The sequence below is a fragment of the Malania oleifera genome, chromosome 4, assembly GCF_029873635.1.
Source record: "Malania oleifera isolate guangnan ecotype guangnan chromosome 4, ASM2987363v1, whole genome shotgun sequence".
Lineage (NCBI taxonomy): Eukaryota > Viridiplantae > Streptophyta > Magnoliopsida > Santalales > Ximeniaceae > Malania > Malania oleifera.
Genome location: NC_080420.1, coordinates 19,570,975 through 19,591,223, shown reverse-complemented (window position 1 = coordinate 19,591,223; position 20,249 = coordinate 19,570,975). Strand labels below are relative to the sequence as shown.

General features: G+C 37.2%; 1 protein-coding gene across 2 annotated transcripts; it reads left to right on the top strand.

Moving 5' to 3' along the window:
* The first annotated feature begins 1,261 nt into the window (after positions 1–1,261).
* On the top strand, positions 1,262–18,488 carry LOC131153064 (cysteine--tRNA ligase 2, cytoplasmic-like). Of its 2 annotated transcripts, none has more exons than XM_058105096.1 (9): positions 1,262–1,688; positions 3,666–3,729; positions 11,425–11,586; positions 14,964–15,134; positions 15,214–15,495; positions 15,610–15,735; positions 16,212–16,445; positions 17,668–17,784; positions 17,857–18,488. In XM_058105096.1, exons 1-9 carry the CDS (start codon positions 1,522–1,524, stop codon positions 18,088–18,090), a joined length of 1,557 nt encoding a protein of 518 aa, XP_057961079.1. In that variant the 5' UTR covers positions 1,262–1,521; the 3' UTR covers positions 18,091–18,488. The 2 variants fall into 2 exon arrangements, with proteins under 2 accessions (XP_057961079.1, XP_057961080.1); XM_058105097.1 differs by having other exon boundaries at positions 1,278–1,688; positions 17,671–17,784.
* The last annotated feature ends 1,761 nt before the right edge of the window (positions 18,489–20,249 follow it).

Below are 20,249 nucleotides of genomic sequence, written 5' to 3'. Positions count from 1 at the left end.
GGCCCAATGCTCATCTTATAAGCACAACTCACGAGGAACAAAAAATGAATCTTTTTCGTCGAAGAAAGGCTCATCTTAGGATTTCCATATGAAAACTATATATACACATCATAACCGAGGGAAACTCACATGCCTATAAAAGTGTTGTTCTAGGAAGGGGGTAAGTCATCTCACTTTTATTGACTTCATACTATTGCCACTTGCCACATTCAATCGTTCATTTTTTTCCTAACTAAGGCATCAAAATAATCTTGTAGGGTATACCCCCAGTCCTCTTAAGTCTTTTTTTTTTCCCTCTCACAAGTGGTCAAGGTCGTGATCGATCCAGTTTGCCTGACCAACTTTTAGTGGTACCATTTTCAAGAGCAAAAATAAATACATAATAATTAAAAAAATAGGGTAAAAGACACTCACCTTCTTTGATGTTTGGTAAAAAGATAGAGACGTCCTCTAAGGTTTCAAAAATGCCATAGACTTCATCTGAGGTTTTAAAAATGCCATACATCTCTCATGAAGTTTGGCAAAAAAACATAAACCTCCCTTAAAAAAATTTTCTTTTTGCAAAATATAAGGAGAGATTTGTGTCTTTTTGACAAATCTCAAGGGAGGACCCATTAAAATCTCAGGGAATGCCTCTAAAATTTTTGAAATCTTAGATAAAGTCATTGTCTTTTTAAGAAACTTCAGAAGAAGTTAGCGTCTTTTATGTAAAAAAATGAAAGTGTAATTTTTAAGAACCTCTTTTATGTTATGTTTTATCAAAAAAATACATATATCTCTTTAAGATTTGTGCCTTTTGCAGGTATATATAAAAATTAAATGGTTGTTCGTAAAGTGGTTTGACCATCGATAAACTTTTGTTATGATGATAATCTCATTGGCTTAAGAAAAAAAAATCAGAGCTTCTAAAAATAACCAAAAAAAATACTAATAATGGTCAATTATATGTTTGAATTTATACTCAAGATACTTTTAACTGCATAAAAATTTAAGAAAAAAATATTATAAAAAAGGAAAGAAAACAAGTTTATTTCACAATATTCACGAATGAATATTGAATGTAAATACAATTATCTACAAAACTAACATTATTATACAGTCATAAGGCAACTTAAATAAAAGGAAAAAAAATCAATTCATCGACATTTTAATTATTTGTTTTGTGTTTTGTATGCATATTAATTAGACTTATTACATAAATTACAAAGTTCACACTCTGGGGAAAAGTGTACTTTATGGAAGTTCAATGGATTTAAGTGTTAATACGAAAACTTTATGGGAGACTTCTGCAATTTTTCCCTGGGACTGGAAGGAAAAAAAAAAAAAAAAAAAAATCTTCCATCATCGGTTTCGAGCTCAGGCTGAAGAGACCCCGTTTCTTTAAGCTCCGCATTTACGTCTAACTGACCTCACGGCGATTTCTTCCCGGGGGCTCTCTGGTGCGATTCCGGATTAGGGTTAGGGTGTTTGTATCTGTTTGACTGCAGCTGGGATAGAGAGAGAATAGCTCCGAGGATTGAAATGGCGACCGCGGAGTTTCGGGTGTACAATACAATGACCCAGCAGAAGGAGATCTTCAAGCCCAAAGTGCCAGGCAAGGTCGGCATGTACGTCTGCGGCGTCACTGCCTACGATCTCAGCCATCTCGGCCACGCTCGTGCCGCTGTCTCCTTTGACGTCCTCTATAGGTAATTTTTATTCTTTATTTCAATTTTCCTTAATTTTCGATGTTGTCTGTCGTTTTGTGGCTATCTCAATGAATTTGTTGGGATTAGTGGGTTTCCGAATTCTCCAACGTCTGGTTAGTTCAATGTAAGTATTTGTTTATTTGATCGCTGATTCTGGTCGAGGAGAAATCTTTTTTTTTTTTGGGTATAATTTAGTTTTACTAGACACTTTTTAAGCAATTATCAAAATGAATGAACTCTCTGTGTATGAACAAAATAAGAAGAGAGAATGAGGATCGGGTAACGTTGTTTTTGAAATGAAGAAGAATTTTCAAAGTTGTATATGCAATATACTACGAATTTGGATCAGAATGAGGGAAGTGAGCTGGGAATATTGTATGAGCCTTGATAATAATTGAAAAGACCGGTTTTTGCCATTTAGGAACAAATTTTTATTGATAATGATTACAGTAGAATAACGAGATCTTGGTGAGAGAGAGTATAGTTCGATGGATAACCATCATTTTGAAATCTGATATTGTTCCTGGTGCAAACACTAAAACCCCATGCATGAATTGTAAGTTGTAAGATGTTGAAAAGTAGCTCCTTGATTGCAAAATTGGGTTCTTTTCAATGTTAGGTCTTCCAGAAAACTTGGATAAAGTCATCTCAAATTTATATGAAATACGATGATCTGAAGTGGCACTAAAAGCCCAGTGGAGGATAAAAGCAGTGTTGGGGGTTATTGGTCAAGGCTGTGGAAGAGCCCCAACTCCATCTTCAAAATTCAGACTTTGTTGTTCCAAGCTTGGGCATTTTGGTTTTGTCTTGTTAACAAAGCTAACTCCAAATTGGCCTTGAGTTTGCTTGTTCAGATTTTGAGTCTGGTTATAACATAGCTAAGATAAGCTGTTTATAACCCTAGTTTTATTGCATGCCTAATATATATTTTTGAACTAATTGGTCAAGTAAGCCATGTGTAGGCTAGACTTTTCTTAAAATGATTTTTAGGTTCTAAGCTATGGCCAAGGTCATCTTGGAGTCAAGCTTGGGTTTGAAACTCTTCTTGAGCTTATCTTAGCTCAGACTCAAATGAAGTTAAGCTTAGTTTAGCCTAATGGATGTATATTATGGTAGCTTAGTGCATTTGTGTTTGAGCATTTGTTGGATCACTTCAATTTGTTCACATAGGGGGCATTTGGTTTGCGGCATCTTAGAACATACCTGGGAATGATTCCCATGACATATCATTCTCATGTTTGTTTGGCCATCAGAATCTGGTGGCATGCATCATAACATTTGTGGGAATGAAGGATTCTCACAAAACATGGGCACCCATTCCCTCCCACTTCATGGGTAAGTTTCATGGAAATCTTAATTTCAAGAGCAAATTGACCTCACTATTTTAGCTAGTTGGGCATCAATTGATTCAATTCCCCCAAATATAGAGTTATTGCACATTATTATATTTAATAAATTTTTTAAAAATGAAAGTAATGTTATTATTTTATAGTAATGTCATATAAGGGCTAAAATTTGGAGATCATATTGCCCCCAAATTTTTGGTTAATTGGATTACTAAGTGTTGAATTTTTTAAATTTATGATTGTTGAAGGTAGTAAAACGTGGATTTAATTAGGTACAATTCTTAGTAGGTTTTTTTATTGAAAATATTATTATTTGTCATATATTTTTTATAACACATGTCAAGGATATAATGGTCATCTTCTTGAAAAGTGGATTCTATGTTAAACTAAACATTGACATGGGCCTACTATGCGCATTCCCATTAATCTTACATCCCGTCCCAGGAGTGTGATTGGTGGAATGTTATTCCATGTGACTATATTTTATGCCACAAATGAAATGCCTCCCCCAAAGGACTAGATTAATGATTTCAAGGGGAAATGGAGCTTTTTATGCTGTGAAGCTTGCATTTATGTTTTTCAGAATGAAGTATGCATTATACATTGACTTATCCTTATTGAAATTGTGTAGATACTTACTGCACTTGGGCTATGAGGTTAACTATGTGCGTAATTTCACTGATGTTGATGACAAGGTATGGAGTTTGATTATGAACGAGCTGCATTGTCAGAGAAGAGTTATTTCAATGATTTATTGAAAGTTTACAGGCTTCTTTTATTTTAAAAACAAGGGTTTAACTTTGCTTTAGGTTCATATGCATATATTTGGTATGTCTGCTATATGTGCAGTATTGTCTTCTTGTGTCTTAGGCAGCTGCCTGACAAACGCAGTTGCGCAGTACTTTGCTATCTATTTACGTGTTTGAATTTTTTGTTTTAGAATTCTGAAGCACTGATATTGTATCAAATAAAATTGAAAAACCTTATGAAAGATGCAGAGCGAGAAGGAGAAGCACTATCTTTCATCTATCAATCATAATTGGAGTCGATTGTTGCACAAGACACACTTCCACTTATTAAATGCCGAAGAAATTAAGTATTGATAATTGAGAGTAGAAAGATTCTTTTATCTCCTCTTGTAACGTGGGAAATAAAAAAAGATTACAAGAACAACTAACGCCATGAATGTTTGCTTTGGGAATATAAGCTTTAGAATGCTATGACCAAACCAACTCTTGAAGCAGCCTTGGCCTTGGGAAATTGTTCCGGACTACCACAAAGGGTGGGCAGGAATCTCCAAGCACAGGAGTACAAAATGAAAAATACACTTGCCAAATGTTTTCCCGTCACAAAAAAATAGAATGTTTTTGCTCTGCTTTTTGGATCACTGCAGATATTGTATTCTAACTGGCTTGAATGATTTTGCTTGAATGTTTGTGCCAGGAACCAGATTTGAACTGGTGACATGAGGATTTGTCCTCTGCTCTTCTGGCTATCCCGACTGTTCCTGATGCGTCATTTTTGTTTTACTAGATAATTTAGATGATTAGGGCCTATGTCCGTCTTAGCACTTTGACTATTTGCAAGAAGAAAATATCTGATCTCTACTAGCTGGGCTGCTGGAGGCTATGAAATGCCAGACTTAATGTTACTCAGCTTCGAAATCCTCTGGTTCTGAAGTTGTCCTGTATTCTGTCTAATTCAATAATCATATTGCCCTCTCTTTCTTAGTTTCTCCTCATGACCAGTCCATGGGGGACAGCCCATGGCGCCTATGGATAAGTTTAGACATTTTATTCTATTCCTTGGTTTAGGGATTAACTTTTGTTTCAACTTAAGGAAATTTTTATATTTTAGAAAGTTTAGTCATTTTAGGTCTTTTCATGCATATATATATATATATATATATTTGGATTTTTATATTTTTGAGGTTAGTTAATAAATTTTGGTAACTTAATTTTTAGGGTTTTTTATTTTCCTATAACTATAGGCTTATTCATATAATGAATTGGCATAATTGATTGAAAATTGATTATATCAAAAACCTTATTTCCCTTGTTTCCCTTGCTCTCCCATGTTTGATCCCTCTCTGTGTTTTGCTTACTACTATTTTGTCTTCTCTCGTCTATTCTTTCTTTTCTATTTCTCTTTCTTGTCCTAAAGTTTGAATTCCATCTGGTACTTAGAGCAAACCGTAATTCTCCACTGTCCACATGAGTCACATGACTATCATTCTTCATCCTACCTCTCCACCTAATAGCCCCAATCTTTCTGCACCTTTGGTTGTAATCTTACCTGCAGCCACTGCCATCAATCAACAATAACAAAAAGTATAATTTCTTCCTTCATCATCAAACTCCACGAGCCCACAAACTGCCCTTCAATACAAAATTCATCCTTTTTCATTTATTTACCTCCAAAAGGAAAAAAAAAGACCTCATTGCTGCAAGTAATGGGAATAAGGCGTAGGAGGTAAAAGAATCCATTGCTGCAAAGAACCACGTGCACCTCCTTGTTGTGTGAAGTCAACCAAACACCTAGACCTATTAACATTGTTGTTCTTGCAAACCTAATCACAATGCATTGAGGAAGGATCCACAGACAAAAATGCACACTGCAGCCTGAGCTCCCATATTCACTGGCATCCGTTTTCCAGAATTCCAATTGCAGCTATACCCACAACCTAGTGTCATCAAACCCATCTTCTAATCTAGGACTACCAATTGGATCACTCCCATGGTGACCATTCCCACTTGTCATGAACTATCGAAGCCATAAGCCCTCTTAATTAATACTGAGTCAACCTAATAGCTAGCCGTTGTGTTGCTAGTATTGTAAAATACATGATACACATTGATTGACAGTAAAAAAAGAGTTGTAGCATGTTAGTGTATCACTGTATCACCTAGGCGTATGTGTTGTACGACACACGCAGCAGTGTATTATGTGATCCAACTTAGTATGATGTTATATTGTGTGATGTCACTGTTTTGACACATCATGACTAACTTTTACATTTTACTTTGGGATAAGAACTCTAAAGGGTCTTTATGACTTTGTAGCCTTTATTGCACCTAACTCATTTTTTCTCTAACTTCTATATCATGTTCAGAACTTTTGAATTTTCTTGCCATAGAAGAAAATATTCTTCTTTTTTCTCTCCACGAAAGGGAGATTTCTAAGATGTTGTTTTTGGGGTTGCATGGTCTTTTGTTTTGGAGATTCTGTGGTAGTTTACTTGAGTTTGTGGCTTGTGTATGAAGTTGCTTGGATTTATTTGTGGCCTACACCACAAACCATGGGAGATATTTGTAGATTTCTTGGATTAGCTCCTTTTTTCGAGTTTTCTTTGTAATTTTTGCTCAGTTATGAGTCCTCTTACAGAATACCTTGAGGGAGCACATTTATGCAGAAATAACATTCAACAAGATCAAGATAGCCATGACTGAAGCACCTGTCCTGTACTGCTGGATTTTAATAAGCTTTATTGTACAATGTGATGCATCTCATGTTGGAATATGAGCTCTTCTCAGCCGAGAAGGCCGACAAATGGTGTTTTTTCAATGAAAAGTTGTCTGAAGCTAAGTAACAATAGGTCTGTGGCTTATTCTGGTTTGAGATTTAGATCATTGGCTGCATTATTGCTTATATCAAGATTTTGTAATATGCTCTGACCATGAAGCCTGTCGGTATAATTCACAAAGAAAGCAGAGTCCCAAGCATGCTAGATGGAATTCCTTCTACAATTTTCATTCACATTGGAACATCAGTTTGGAGAGGTGAACAAGGTGGGTGATGCAGCTAGTTGATGAGCCTTGTTATTGATGACTGCACACAAGAGTGGTGGGACTGTTGTAGTTGAAGAATCAGTACCATAATGATCCTTTTTGCAGCCATGTGATTAAGGATTGGGGGATCCCTTAATCAGACACCCCTTTTGTTGTTCATGATGGTTACTTATTTTGTGTACGCAGCCATGCTCACCAAAAGGATCCTTATGGGAGCAGACATTTGAGAGCTGCATAGTGGTGGCTTGGGGAGATGCTTTTAGCTAGCAAATCTTTTTCCATGGTGATATATTATCATTATTGACCACAGATAACCAGTTATGTTGAAAGGTTTGTGAAGAGATGTAGAGTTTGCCAACAGGCTGTGCACCTTTACCAATTGCTTCTTCTCAGGTGCATTTGAGCATGGATTTTATTCTTGGACTTCTGAAGAAAAAGGATCAAAGATTCCGTATTTGTTGTGTTGGATTGTCTCTCCAAGATTCCACATATAATTCATTGTTCTTGCACAGTTGATGCATTCTATGTGATTGGATTACTTTTCAGAGGAGCTGTTCAATTACATGGAGTTCCTACTTCAAGTGTCTGACTGGGACAAAAAGTTAATAGGGCATTTTTGGAGGACTTTGTGCCTTTGTGGAGGAAGTTAGGGACAACAGTGACACTGTAGTACTTGCCATCTGCAAGCAGATGGTCACTGAGGTAATAAATTGGAACCTTGGAAATTAATTGGAATGCATAGTTGGGGACGATGTGAGGATGTGGGATATGATTCTTTCTCATGCTGAATTTACCTATAACAGTTTTCACTAAATTGGAGCGCTGAGAAGACACATTCTGAAGTGTATGGGCAAAAACCTCAACATGCATTGGATCTTGTTCCATTTCCACAAGAAGCTTGAGTTATTGATGATGCTGAAGATTTTGATGAACATGTATGGAGGATTCATGATGAGGTATGCGTTGCCATTAAAGCCTGCAATGGACTTAATAACAGGACAATATCAAAGATCTAAGGAATTTGTTGAAGGTGATCTGGTCTTGGTGCATTTGCAGAAAGAGATATTTTTGAAAGAGAATTATTATAAAGTTTTCTTTCTTTGGATAGCAAAAGAGAGAAAAAAATAAAATTTAAGGGAGGACAAAAAATCCTCCAAAAATAAAAAAGAAGCAAAAAAATGAAAAGGAACCTAACAATCTAAATCAAAAATCCCACTTTATTGATCCCTTTCCATGAACATTAAATTATCTAATTCATGTTGATCCTTTCCCCCTAACTCTTTTCAAATTTCTTGTCCTCCAGTATCAGACAATCTCAAGCCCATCTTAATTAGCATTTATTGAGCTGCAATATCCTTCATTTATCCTCCTTCATAGGACAGACTGGGAGGCAAAATACTATGCTTGCTTCTCCTTACCCATCCCATTATTGTGAAAAGTTGATGCACCTTCTGAACCTTCTAATAGAGGCACTGACACAGGAGGAAAGTCACCTACTAAATTTGAGGACTTTCCATGGAACTCATCCAAGACTCTAAAATTCAATCTTGGATGATTGGTCCAGGCAAGATTCTAAAAGAGATTGGTTCAAACACTTTTATGTGGTGGACTTACCAGGTGATCTTAAAATCAATCCTTATTCAATGTCGTTGATATGTTTTATTTTGTGAGTTTGATAGACTATGAACGGCCTAAAGATGAAGATTTGGTTAAGAAATTGCCCAAGGAGAAAAGAGAAGCAGATAAAGATGTGCTTGACATGAAAGAAGTATGTTATTAAAGAGGGAATCGACATTGGAGATTTCTTGTCTAGCAGTTGGGTAAACCTCCCACAGAAAGCATTTGGATATTCCAAGAAAACCTGTAGCTATTGATTGAGCCATCTATGATCAATATATCCAATTTTTCTTGTGAGTGCAAGTTTTCTCTTCACCCTGGAGGAGTTGATGCAGGAGCAGAAGTCTGAATTTTCTCCTCAAATTACTTTTGGGCCCTGTAGCAGCATTTAAATGCAACACTGAAGATGGAATCCATGTCAAAGATGTATTACCAAGCACTGAAGATGGAATCCATGTCAAAGATGTATTACCAAGTGGTTTGGGTGAACCTCCTACAGAAAGTACTTGGGAATCCAAAGTAGAATTGAAGTCAATTGATCTAGGCATTTATGATCAATACATCCAAGTTTTCTTGTCAGAGCCAAGTCTTTTCATGCTGGAGGAATTGATGCAGGAGCCGAAGTCTGAATTTTCTCCTTAGCTACTCTTTGGAACAATAGCATCACTGTAGTGCAACACTGATCATGCTACTGCTCACATTGCTGTAGCAGAGTTATTTTTATGGGCTTTTATGTCATTTCAGTTCTTTTCTTTAAGTTATCTTGGATGATTGAGATTGAACCTATTTTGAGGGCTAGGTTTTGCATTTTTATTATGCTTCTATGCTATATGACATTTCCTAATTGATGTAATGAGGTAGTCCAGAGCTTTTTAAATGAACATTCCAGAAGGTTATGTTCTTTCTTATCTTCCCTGGACTTGGATTCCTCAAGATAGCCCTTGGTTGAGTGTTTTGATCTCTTAGCCCTCTCCTTTTGGTCTCTTACTCTATTTTACAACAAATCCTGTTTAGAGTTCTGTTACTCCTATCTCAATATGTTTATGTATATGTGCACACACACAAACACTGCGTGGACATGCTTGTTGCAGTGTATGATTCAAAAAAAAAAAAAAAATGAAACAAAAGCAGCCCATTGTGGTTTGTTTGGTAAGATTTTTGGTTTGATATTACACTTAGTTGCAACCATATCACTATTCTGATATTTTTCTTGGACACCTCTCTCTTTTGTTTGGGAAACTTAGGCTGAACTCCCCTGACATGACGTGAGGTACAGTGGTACATTTTTCATGGGTCTGTGGTTGCCTCATTGCAACCTAGCTGTAAGGTTGCTTCATGGTTGTTGAAGGTGCACCTAGGTGTGAGGCACAGCGAGGTGATAACAATACCCCCCCCTGCGCGCCAGGTCAAGGAGATGTGATCTGGCAGAGGTGCAGTGAGGTGCTCCCCCCCAACACCATGAGGTGCGATGCCATTTGAGGTGTGCCTCAATCAGTTGTCTTCTTCTTCCTCCTCATGGTTGATCAGCTTTCTCTCTTCTTTATATTTTTCTCTTCCTTTTTCTGCTGCGGCTGCTGCTCAAGATCTGTACTATTTAATCACTCCTTTTAAAAAAAAAAAAAAAAATATTATTATTATATTTAGCACCAAAACACGCTGCTTTCTTTCTGGTTTCTGGTTTCATTCATTTTTTCTGTTCTACCTTTTGTTGTTTTTTAGGTGCTGTGGTTTTTTTCCTGAGCAAAAGATGATCAGTGTTTGCTGATTATTCCCTTTCTTCTGCCTTTTCATTCCCTGAAAAGTATATTTTCTGCTCATTTCTTTTCCCCCCCTTTCTGCTACTTTGTTTTTCGTCCTTGGAAATGCATGATCACCATCGTATATTTTTCCCCTCTTGTGTGTTTTTTTAAATAAAAATACACAAAAATTCTCACAGTAATGCATTACACTCTCCAATTGACTATCTTGTAATCTAGATTTTGCCTTTGATCACGGCTCGTTCTGTCTATTGAGAATCCTGAGAGTGGTGAGCGGTTAGATTGTAAGAGAGCTCCCCACTTCTTTTAATTTTTTTTTTTTATATCAGGCACAAATGGGATAAAAGGAGGGAAAAAAATATAGGGGAAAAAAAATACACGAGGCGTGCCTCACCACACCTCTACCGTGTGAGATGCTAGCCCCATTGGCTCATCACCCCCGTGCAATTCGTGCCTAGGTGTGACTTTGACTTCTATGAGGCTCATCGCCTTTATGCACTTCGTGCCTAGGTGCAACTTTGACTACTGTGAGGCAAATACATACACAATGCTTTCCAGGAGCTTCTGCTCTTTTTTCTTATTTATTTTTATTTTTATTTTTATTTTTGTGTGAGCTGCTTTTGTGTTCCTGCTCTCACTATTGCTCTGTCTGATCTAGGGTCCACCCTTTTCTCATTTCATAGTTGAAGTGTTGAACTTTTAAACAATTTAAGTGATGCATGCACGCACAAAGGGCTTTGATAGTGCAAAACACAATACTTTGTTCATTGATATCACTTGCAATTTCCTTGGGAAGGCAATTGAGAGAAGCTGTTGGGATAGCTTGCTGCTATGTGCATGTCTCTTAAGTTTATAAACTTCTGTTAATTTCTGCAGTTTTCATTCCACATTCATTATTATTGAATTTTAACTTGACAATTAAGGTTCAGTTTTATATTCAGTTGTAGGTCCCATGAATTTCCATGTATTATTTTATGTTTTGGATGCAAAAATCAAATTGTGGCTTAAAATGTGTTCCGTGTCAATGAAAATGATCCAGCTTTGGGTTTGACAAAAACATTCTAATTTATGAAGCATATATTCTGATCTTTAAACTTAATAAGTCATCATTTACAATTATATTTTTTAATATCCTGAAATGTTGTAGATAACCAACATGAACAATTTTATCTATGCTTTTAATTTAAAATAGTTACACAATGACTGCTAATATCTAGGTTTTTGTCAGATAATTCGTAGGGCAAATGAACTTGGGGAGGATCCATTGAGTTTAAGCAGTCGATTTTGCCAAGAATTTCTTAATGACATGGATGATCTTCAGTGCCTTCCCCCTATTCATCAGCCACGTGTGTCTGAGCACATGGATCAGATCAGGGATATGATTAGTCAGGTTTGGTACTTGCTATACTGCTTCCATTATCTTTTATATATGTTGGATTGGACATCTTTCTTTATTTTCTCCGTCATTTTAAAATTGTAGAAATGCCTGTACTGCGACTCAAAATACTTTTTCACAAGACAGTTATGAATATTATGAAGGTTTCTAAAATCAGTTATTATCATTGAGCATGGACCCTAAATGGTATCACGGTGAAATATGCACCAAGTCCTTTCTATTCCTAACATGTAGCAGCTGGTATGTTTTGACTATATTTTTTTTATTATGAAATGTTTTGATTATAGTTACTGCAATTTAAAAGCAAAAACAATGATTTAGCCTTATAATTCTAGAAAATTTCTCATTTTCTCACCTGTTCAAAACATGCGCAAATCAGTGAATAGTATTTCTATTAAAATTCTAAAATATTTGTTGAAATATTGCAACAGTTAGAGAACCTACCGAATGGGTACGTCTTTCAGAGTTAACCTCGAAGGGGAAACCACCTCATCCATTTAGCCATTAAAAAGAGATGTTTCTGGAAATCACATCACCAAGCCCCAGTCCCCCTTTAGATTTAGGTCTCCTATCTCTCTCCCTAATGAGGTGATCTCTCTTGTTCTCCCCTGTACCTGAGCATAGAAAATCTTGCATCAACTTCACAAGAATCCTGGTGACATTCGTGGGCACTTGAAAAAATGAGAAGAAATAAATTTGGATGTTGGAGAGGGAGGTACTAATGAGTGTGATCTGACCTCCAAGAAATAAGTATGCCATCTTCCACTCCTCCAACCTATCTGCCCTTTCAATCATAACTCCCAAACAGCTGTTACTAGGGTTGCCACCAAGCAGAAGATGAAGATAGGAAAGTGGCCTTTCCAAGGAAACGCACCCTACTAAAGACTTGAACGCCCTCTAAATCCTACCGTCCATAGATTAATGCCTGCTATCCCACTCTTGGACAATCAAATTTTCAACACCATAATGGCCTTTTGGAAACTCACGACATTATCCTCAAGGAATAGCTTGGCGTTGCCAGTGAACTAGAGATGAGACACCTTGAACCTCCTCCCTCCCAATTTAAAGGCCTCTAATCACCCTTAATCATGGGTGTGCAAAAATATCCTACTCAAAGTGTAATTATGCTTGGCGTTTTTTTTTTTCTCTTGACTGATTTTGCACAAGATTGTTTTGTTAGTGTTGTATTTATTGGTCCTTTTTGACCTCCACCCAAGGTTGTCAGAATTGGGATTCTACATAGGATCGTTGGAGGTCTGCAGGATCGGATTGTAGAATAGGATCGAGAATTGTAAGATTCTAATTTCAGTTTAAATAGAAATATTTAAAATAAATGTATATGGAATTTTATGACAATTCTTAAGACTAATCAAACCAATCATCAATCAAAAAGAGAAAATTTCAATGAAGTTAAATACTTAAAGAGATTGCTGATTCTTTCTTGAAGAAAAAGATAAACAATTACTCAAGTGAAAAAACAAGAGGAAGGAGAAAAACCAGAGCTCAGTAGTTGTAGTTGGCTGTAGCTCACTTCTGAATGCTGATTATGCTGAATGAATGGTTCTTTCTTTTCAATGCTCAAGCATACCTAGTAATTTTTTTTTGATAAAAAAAAAGAAAAAAAGAAAAAAAGCATACGTAGTAATTGGTTGAAGGCTGAAGAGTGCTGACTTTGCTGGCTGCTGAGGCGTTCGCCAGAGAGAGAAAAAACCCAATCCAAGCATCATTGTAGGATGGTAACGATTCTACTTACGATTTCGATTCTACAATTCCAACAATTCTGCTATGATTCTATAGCAATGCGATTTTCCTTAGGAGTTGGATTGTGGGGGTGAATTTGAATCATTGAATCATACGATTCTATGACTCAAGTTGTGATTTTAACAACCATGCCTCCAACTAATGTTATGTTACTGTATAATTTACTTGTGTGTGCGCTTTTGTGTGCAATTTTTGGAAATTAATTGTTTAGTTGTTTCAAATTTCACCTTTTTTCCCCCTCAATGACCATAAATTATTATCTCTATGTATTTGGGGCGATATACAAGGCATTTTATGTTTGCAACAAAACTAAAGTCATTTTCAATTGGTACAGGATGCGAATCAAAGTCATGTACACAATTTTTCTAATGCAAAACTTAATTGGTCTGAAATAAACTTACTACAATTTTATGTACATCTTTTTGAACTTAATTTTCTTAAAGAATGTTTTGTCTGATTTTTGAAAAGATAAAAAGACATTTTTGTCCACTATTGATTTGCACTATTTGGGGCCTAATAAAAAACACATTAAAGTTTTTAGTCTTTGATGATATAAAGGAGTTTTACTTAGCTAAACTTGCTGCCTTGGAAAATGGTGAGGCTGTAGGGCCTGCTATTGAAGCTGTCATGGTATGTTCCTGGGCCATATGGGAAAACAGTGATCTGTGAAACTACAAAATGCCTGATCTATCATTTACTAAGCAAGTATGGTGCCATAGACCCTATATTTGCAGTTTCAGAGTTGGGAGTCTTTTCTGTTGGTGTTTGTTTTGAGAAATAATGCTCATTATGTTTCTATAGTGCTGATGCATCACTCTGTTCTTTTTGGGCCAAATTATACATAAATGACTCATATTTTGTTGCATTTTGCATCATATATCATTTGTGTTATGTGTGGTCAATGTTTTAAAAGGTGAGGGCATAAGACAAGGTGTTTTAAATTTTGACCTTTGAGAGGTCGGGTGTAAGCCTTAAGGCGTTAAGGCATAAGCCTTCTGAGAACTTATTTCTAGATAAGCAGATGTAAATATAAAGAAAAAATTAAGAAAATACAAGTAAAATGTTAAAAATCACATATAATTTGTAAACTACTTGTTGGCTATTCTACAAAATATACTAACTTGAGTTCATTGAGTAAATCATGCCAATATACATCTAACATTATGAAGGTCAAAGTATTTTCAAGACCTAAGATGCGACACTCAATTTTTTAGAAAGGTCGAGGTTCAAGAGTTTTAGAGATTAATTCATTTGTGACATTATTTTCATATATGCATGAGGTTCAAGAGTTTTAGAGATTAACTCATTTACTACATTACTTTCATATATGCATGTAGTTCAAAATGCATAAGCCTCTACTAAAGAGGCTTAAAAGGTGTGCCTTCTGTACCAAGGCATAAGCCTTAGTGTGCAATACATTGGCATTTTTGGGATTTGGTATTTTAGACTAAGCCTCAAGGCTTCTGAGACATGCCTCCCCATGAGGTGAGCCTCGATTGAGTCTTTTAAAACATTGGTGTTGTGGCTTCTTGCATGGTAAATCTACTTTCCATTTTCTATTTTCATTTTATTTTTAATATCAATTCTTTGAACTTTTTATTTCCTGCCAGATTATAAACAATGACTGTGCATATGCTGTTGACGGGGATGTGTACTTCGCTGTTGATAAATTTCCAAATTATGGTCGGTTATCTCGACGGAAGGTGGAAGATAATAGAGCTGGAGAACGGGTTGCTGTTGATTCAAGAAAGCGAAACCCTGCAGATTTTGCATTATGGAAGGTGTGAATAACTCCACTTTTGCTTTTGCATCCATAATCAATTTCAATGGTTGATTTCATGTAACTTCCAATTGTTGCAGGCTGCAAAACCTGGTGAGCCAAGTTGGGAAAGCCCATGGGGTCCTGGAAGACCTGGATGGCACATAGAGTGCAGTGCAATGAGTGCTCATTATCTGACGTTCTCGTTTGATATTCATGGTGGTGGAATTGATTTGATCTTTCCTCATCATGAAAATGAGATAGCCCAGAGCTGTGCAGCGTGCCAAGAATGTAATGTGAGTTATTGGATGCACAATGGTCATGTTACTAACAACAATGAGAAAATGTCCAAGTCACTGGGGAATTTTTTCACAATTCGTGAGGTAAAGATTGCACCAATATAATTATGAATGTTTCTGTTTGTTACCTTGTGAGATTGTGTGTTGGATTTTCATTTGGGGATCTGTGACTATTATTATCCTTTCATTTCCTTGCAGATTACTGAATTGTACCATCCACTGGCTTTGAGACACTTCTTGTTGAGTGCACACTACCGGTCTCCTATCAATTACTCAATCTCCCTTCTGGAATATGCATCAGGTGCTGTTTTTTATATATATCAGGTATAATGCACATTCATCCTTCAAAAATTTTCTTTAGGAGGGGTACTGATTTTTCGTCCCTTGATTATCTCTGTGGATAAATAAGCTTACCTTGGATCCTTAACTGGTAAATGGGCATGCCTACTACTGAACTCTGGACATTTGACTGCATTTGCACCCCAATATGTAGTGTGTATTTTAGAATCAATTAAGCCAGCTTTCAGTTTTAGCTCTCAGCTGGATAAAAGGAGCAACTGTCCGATGATTTCCCACTAGCTGTTGGATTGGGTCAGTGTATTTGTTGTTTTCCTGAGATTTCTGAAAAATTCTGTGTTAGGTGTGATCTAGTGGTTATCCTCTTGATTAGTCCAAGAAGTGAAATGGTTATCCAAATATTTATATTTCATCTTTGTTGTGTAATGAAAGTAACCATGGGACCCCGTGCACCTATATTCTTTGCTCTTGGATATTACATCAAGCTGTTTTGTGCTTGCTAGACCTTGTGGGATTGTGAGGATGCTCTATCTACACTTTGGGAACAAAGCCTCAAGGGTAACATGGAAGCAAATGGCAGTGCAGTTCAGATTACTCCTGCTGCCAGAGAATGTATCAATAAGCTACGTAGTGAATTCCAGACTAATATGTCGGATGACTTGCTTACTCGACCTGTACTAACTGGTGCTCTTATAGATGCCCTGAAGCTCATAAACAGTTCATTGAAAACAATAAAGGTATGCATTGGGAATTACCTTTAAGATCTTTGCCTCTATCTGTGCATGTGAGTGTTGTGTTGTGTAGGTGTACAAATACTATTGAACCAAAAACCAACCTAAAACTGAACTGTTTCTCCATTCGGTTTAGTTCTTCGGCTACAGTTTTCAGTTTCAGCTATTAGATTTTTAAAAATCAGGCTTTGGTTTTGGTTTCAACTTTCAAGTGTAAACTGAACCAAAGGAACCAAAATAACAGAAGTAAAACTCAATTATTCAAAATTTCATATTATTAATATTAAATAAAAAACATGTTCTAAGTAATTTTGTATGTATATTTTCTGAATTTTGTAATTTACATTTTATATTTTATCTTTATTAATTAATATATAAAAACAGATTTGTATTAATTAAATGTTCTACCACTACATTCCTTTTCCATAGCATGAGGACGGGCTTTGGATCAATGGTAAGGTTGCTCCTTTGTGACCGGTTGGAGACGAGTTCAAGTCCAAGTAAGCAGCCTCTGCATAAAAAGCAGGGGTAAGGCTCTACACTTACAACCCTCCCTCTACCCTCGTAAAGTGGGGAGCCTTGTGGCCGGGGGTGCCCTTCTTTTTTCGTAGAAAATACTTTGAAGACCTTGTGTACATGTTTTGTAAAAGGGCAGGAGCCTCTCTTCTTTCTTCCTAATCGATGTGGGAAATAATTTTCAGCCAGCAGGCCTGGCACGAATCCTCACACGCAACAGCAGCCATCTACTGCCTACTGTGCATTTCAATGCACTTGAGTCTTGCTACTCTTGTTCCACATGGATTATTTTGTGAGCGGGAATGTTTCCCTTCACCTATAAAAATGACTCTTCCCTCTCTTCTTGTATGCTCAGAGTAGGCCCACTAAAAAATTTTCTCTGGCCCTTTTGATGGGTTAATTGACCTGCCCACCCTGTTCCACTGCATGTGGGCTTGGGCTAACTTTGGGCCTTGACTTTGCTAATTTGCAGCACCCACACATCATTAATTATGAAACAGTTAAATATTTGAAACTGATAATTAACTGAACCGATTATTTCAACGGACTTTTCAGTTTTTATTGAATCGGCAGTCTCTGGTTTGGACACTGTAAATTTTCAGACCAATTATTTCAGTTCATTCATCAGTTTTGTCCAAAACCATACTGAACTAATTTCACTCCTAATGTCGAGAAAATAACAGAAGTGATTTGTTGTTTAAATGTTTGTCAGAAGAAGCAACAGAAGCAACGGCTGTTATTAATGATTCAGTCTCTCACAGAATTAGAGAGAGAAATCAAGGAAGTTCTGAATACTCTGGGACTGCTATCCTCGTCAACTTTTTCTGAGGTGAGGAGATTCAGTATGTTCATATGACATTTGAGGAGGAAAGTACATTACTTGGATGAACTTTATGGACAGGTTTTACAGCAGTTGAAAAGTAAGGCATTGAAGAGAGCAGGAATGACAGAAGATGACGTGTTGCGATTGATCGAAGAGAGAACATTAGCAAGGAAAAGCAAGGATTACTCGAAGAGTGATCGGATTAGGGAAGAGTTGACTGCCAAGGGCATTTCCCTGATGGATGTGGGGGAGGAAACATTTTGGAGGCCAGGCAATGCCGAACCGGAACAGCAACCACCTGTCTCAACTTGATGCTGCATGACTTTACCCCAGCCTTACTTGCTCACATCCAAGTGATGACTGGTTGCATTTAAATTACTTGGGATTGGAAAAAATCCATCGACGTTCTCACTTGTGTTGATTTATGTTGTAACATTTTGGTGGGGACATTCCCATGTAGCCCCATAAAGACTCTGGAGAACTGCAATAGGATCATGTGTTTAAAAGATGGCCATATTTTTGTGATGGGCCTGTTCCTGCAAAAGAAAACTGCAGGAAAAGCTGCTGCTGAGCTTGTGAAGGGGTTATCAAAGGGGATGTGAGTATAGAATACAGGAATTGACTTCTCAACTGTTTTACTAGTTCAGGAGTTGGGAGTAACTTAAAACTCTGATTGTCTGAATTGCATGAAACAAACTTTCAATTTTCTACCCAGTTCTTAATCCTAGCTGCTCTATATTGTATTACTGATAGCTGGAATCAAGGAGAAAATAATGAAAAAAGAAAAAAGAAAGGAAAAACAAATGATTGCTAAAATCAATTTTCAAGACCCTTGCAAGTGGTGGTCTAACCCATGTGTTTACTGTGGATGGGGGGGGGGGGGTAACACATGGACTGTACTCGCTTGGTGAAGCGTTTTGTTGAAGCTTAGGACAGCCTTCTTCACATTCATGATTATACATTATGTGTGAGCATATGATGGTCCTCTGAATCGTAATCATGGTTGAAAGAATTCCGCTACCCCAACATGATCGCCATTGTCCAAAGGCAAGCACCCTGGACCCAGCCCCAAAAGACACCACCTTGTTGGAGGTTGGCTGCTTTTCCCTAGGTGAGTTGTTCCAAGTGATGCCCAGAGCAAGTGTTGGATGAAGGATGACCATATGTTGGTAAATAAAGGCAAAACATAAAATTTTATTATGTTGGTGCTAATCTTTTGTTAAATCATCCGTCATGCAGATGCATTTTAAAGGTTATTATATGTGTAACCATACTTCAAATCATCCTCGAACTTGTTCTTATGATCTCCCGTAAAAGACAGACCACCATGCCTAGGACCATTTTTAACTTTAGCATTGCATGGTTGTGCAGTAAAAATGAATTTAGCTGGTGCATGGGCTCTCACATTCTCAGAATGGGAATCTGGTGTGGGAGTCTGTCCTTGTTATTGTCCTGTTTGCAAAGTAGAAGAGAGGCCCATTGTACATACGGTAGTTCAGCCCACCATTTTTAACTTTAGCATTGCATGGTTGTGCAATAAAAATGAATTTAGCTGGTGCATGGGCTCTCACATTCTCAAAGAAGGGAATCTGAAGTGGGATCTGTCCTTCTTGCCATATCTGCAAAGTAGAGGTGAGCCCATTGTATACGGTAGGTCAGTCCACCAGATGTGGTTGTACGTGAGACACGTTTGGGAGCCAATATGTCCTGCAAAACAAATTATCTACTTCACTTATGTCAAGCTTCTTTCTTTCATGGTACAATGCAGGGACACATTCATTCACGTCTCTCCCTCATGAAATAACCCTAACTGAAAGTACAGCAGGACCTGCAGGCCTTGATGGGCTCTGTCCGTTTAGCTGTTTCCACTTTTACATCCGGTACAGATATTCCTGAGGTAAGTTTTCAGCTTTCTTAATTAATTTCAGGGCGCTTCTATTCCTCAGTAAATTGAATGAGACATAGGGTTGGGACTTGGGAGTTTCTTACTTCTAAAGGTAGTTTAAGAGAATCCTGTTGTTCCTTTGTTTTGGTGACTGACTTAGGTTAAATTAGGCTAAGTTGCACGTATTTCAATGCACTTTGTGTGGTTTTGGTTTCAGAGTTCAGATGCTGCAACCTGGAAATATACATTATGTTAAAAATTTTTGGTTTTTTTTTTTTTGACAAAAGGAAAAATACTTAACAATGTTGACCCCAGGATGTGGTTCAAGTGGTAGTGCAGGCTGCGGGAGTGTCTCTCACGAGGTCAGGTGTTCAAACCCTTCCGGTCTCGTTTCCGTCCTTGGACTCTTGAATTTACCATCCCTTTAGAGTTGTGGGATCAACTTAAAGGGGCACAGGATTAGTCACGTGGACCGTAAAAATAGACACGTAGATACCCGGTGCGTAATCCAAAAAAAGAGAGAAGGCGAGCTAAGAGAAACCTACTGTGTTTCCTCATGTATGCGACCCGTGATGAATACCATAAT

Bases quoted from the DNA above. Each gene is read 5' to 3' on its own strand.
- LOC131153064 (XM_058105096.1), top strand. From the start codon at position 1,522: ATGGCGACCGCGGAGTTTCGGGTGTACAATACAATGACCCAGCAGAAG. The intron at 15,736-16,211 runs GTATAATGCACA...TGTGCTTGCTAG, and splicing joins CTGTTTTTTATATATATCAG to ACCTTGTGGGATTGTGAGGA. The intron at 16,446-17,667 runs GTATGCATTGGG...AATGTTTGTCAG, and splicing joins GTTCATTGAAAACAATAAAG to AAGAAGCAACAGAAGCAACG.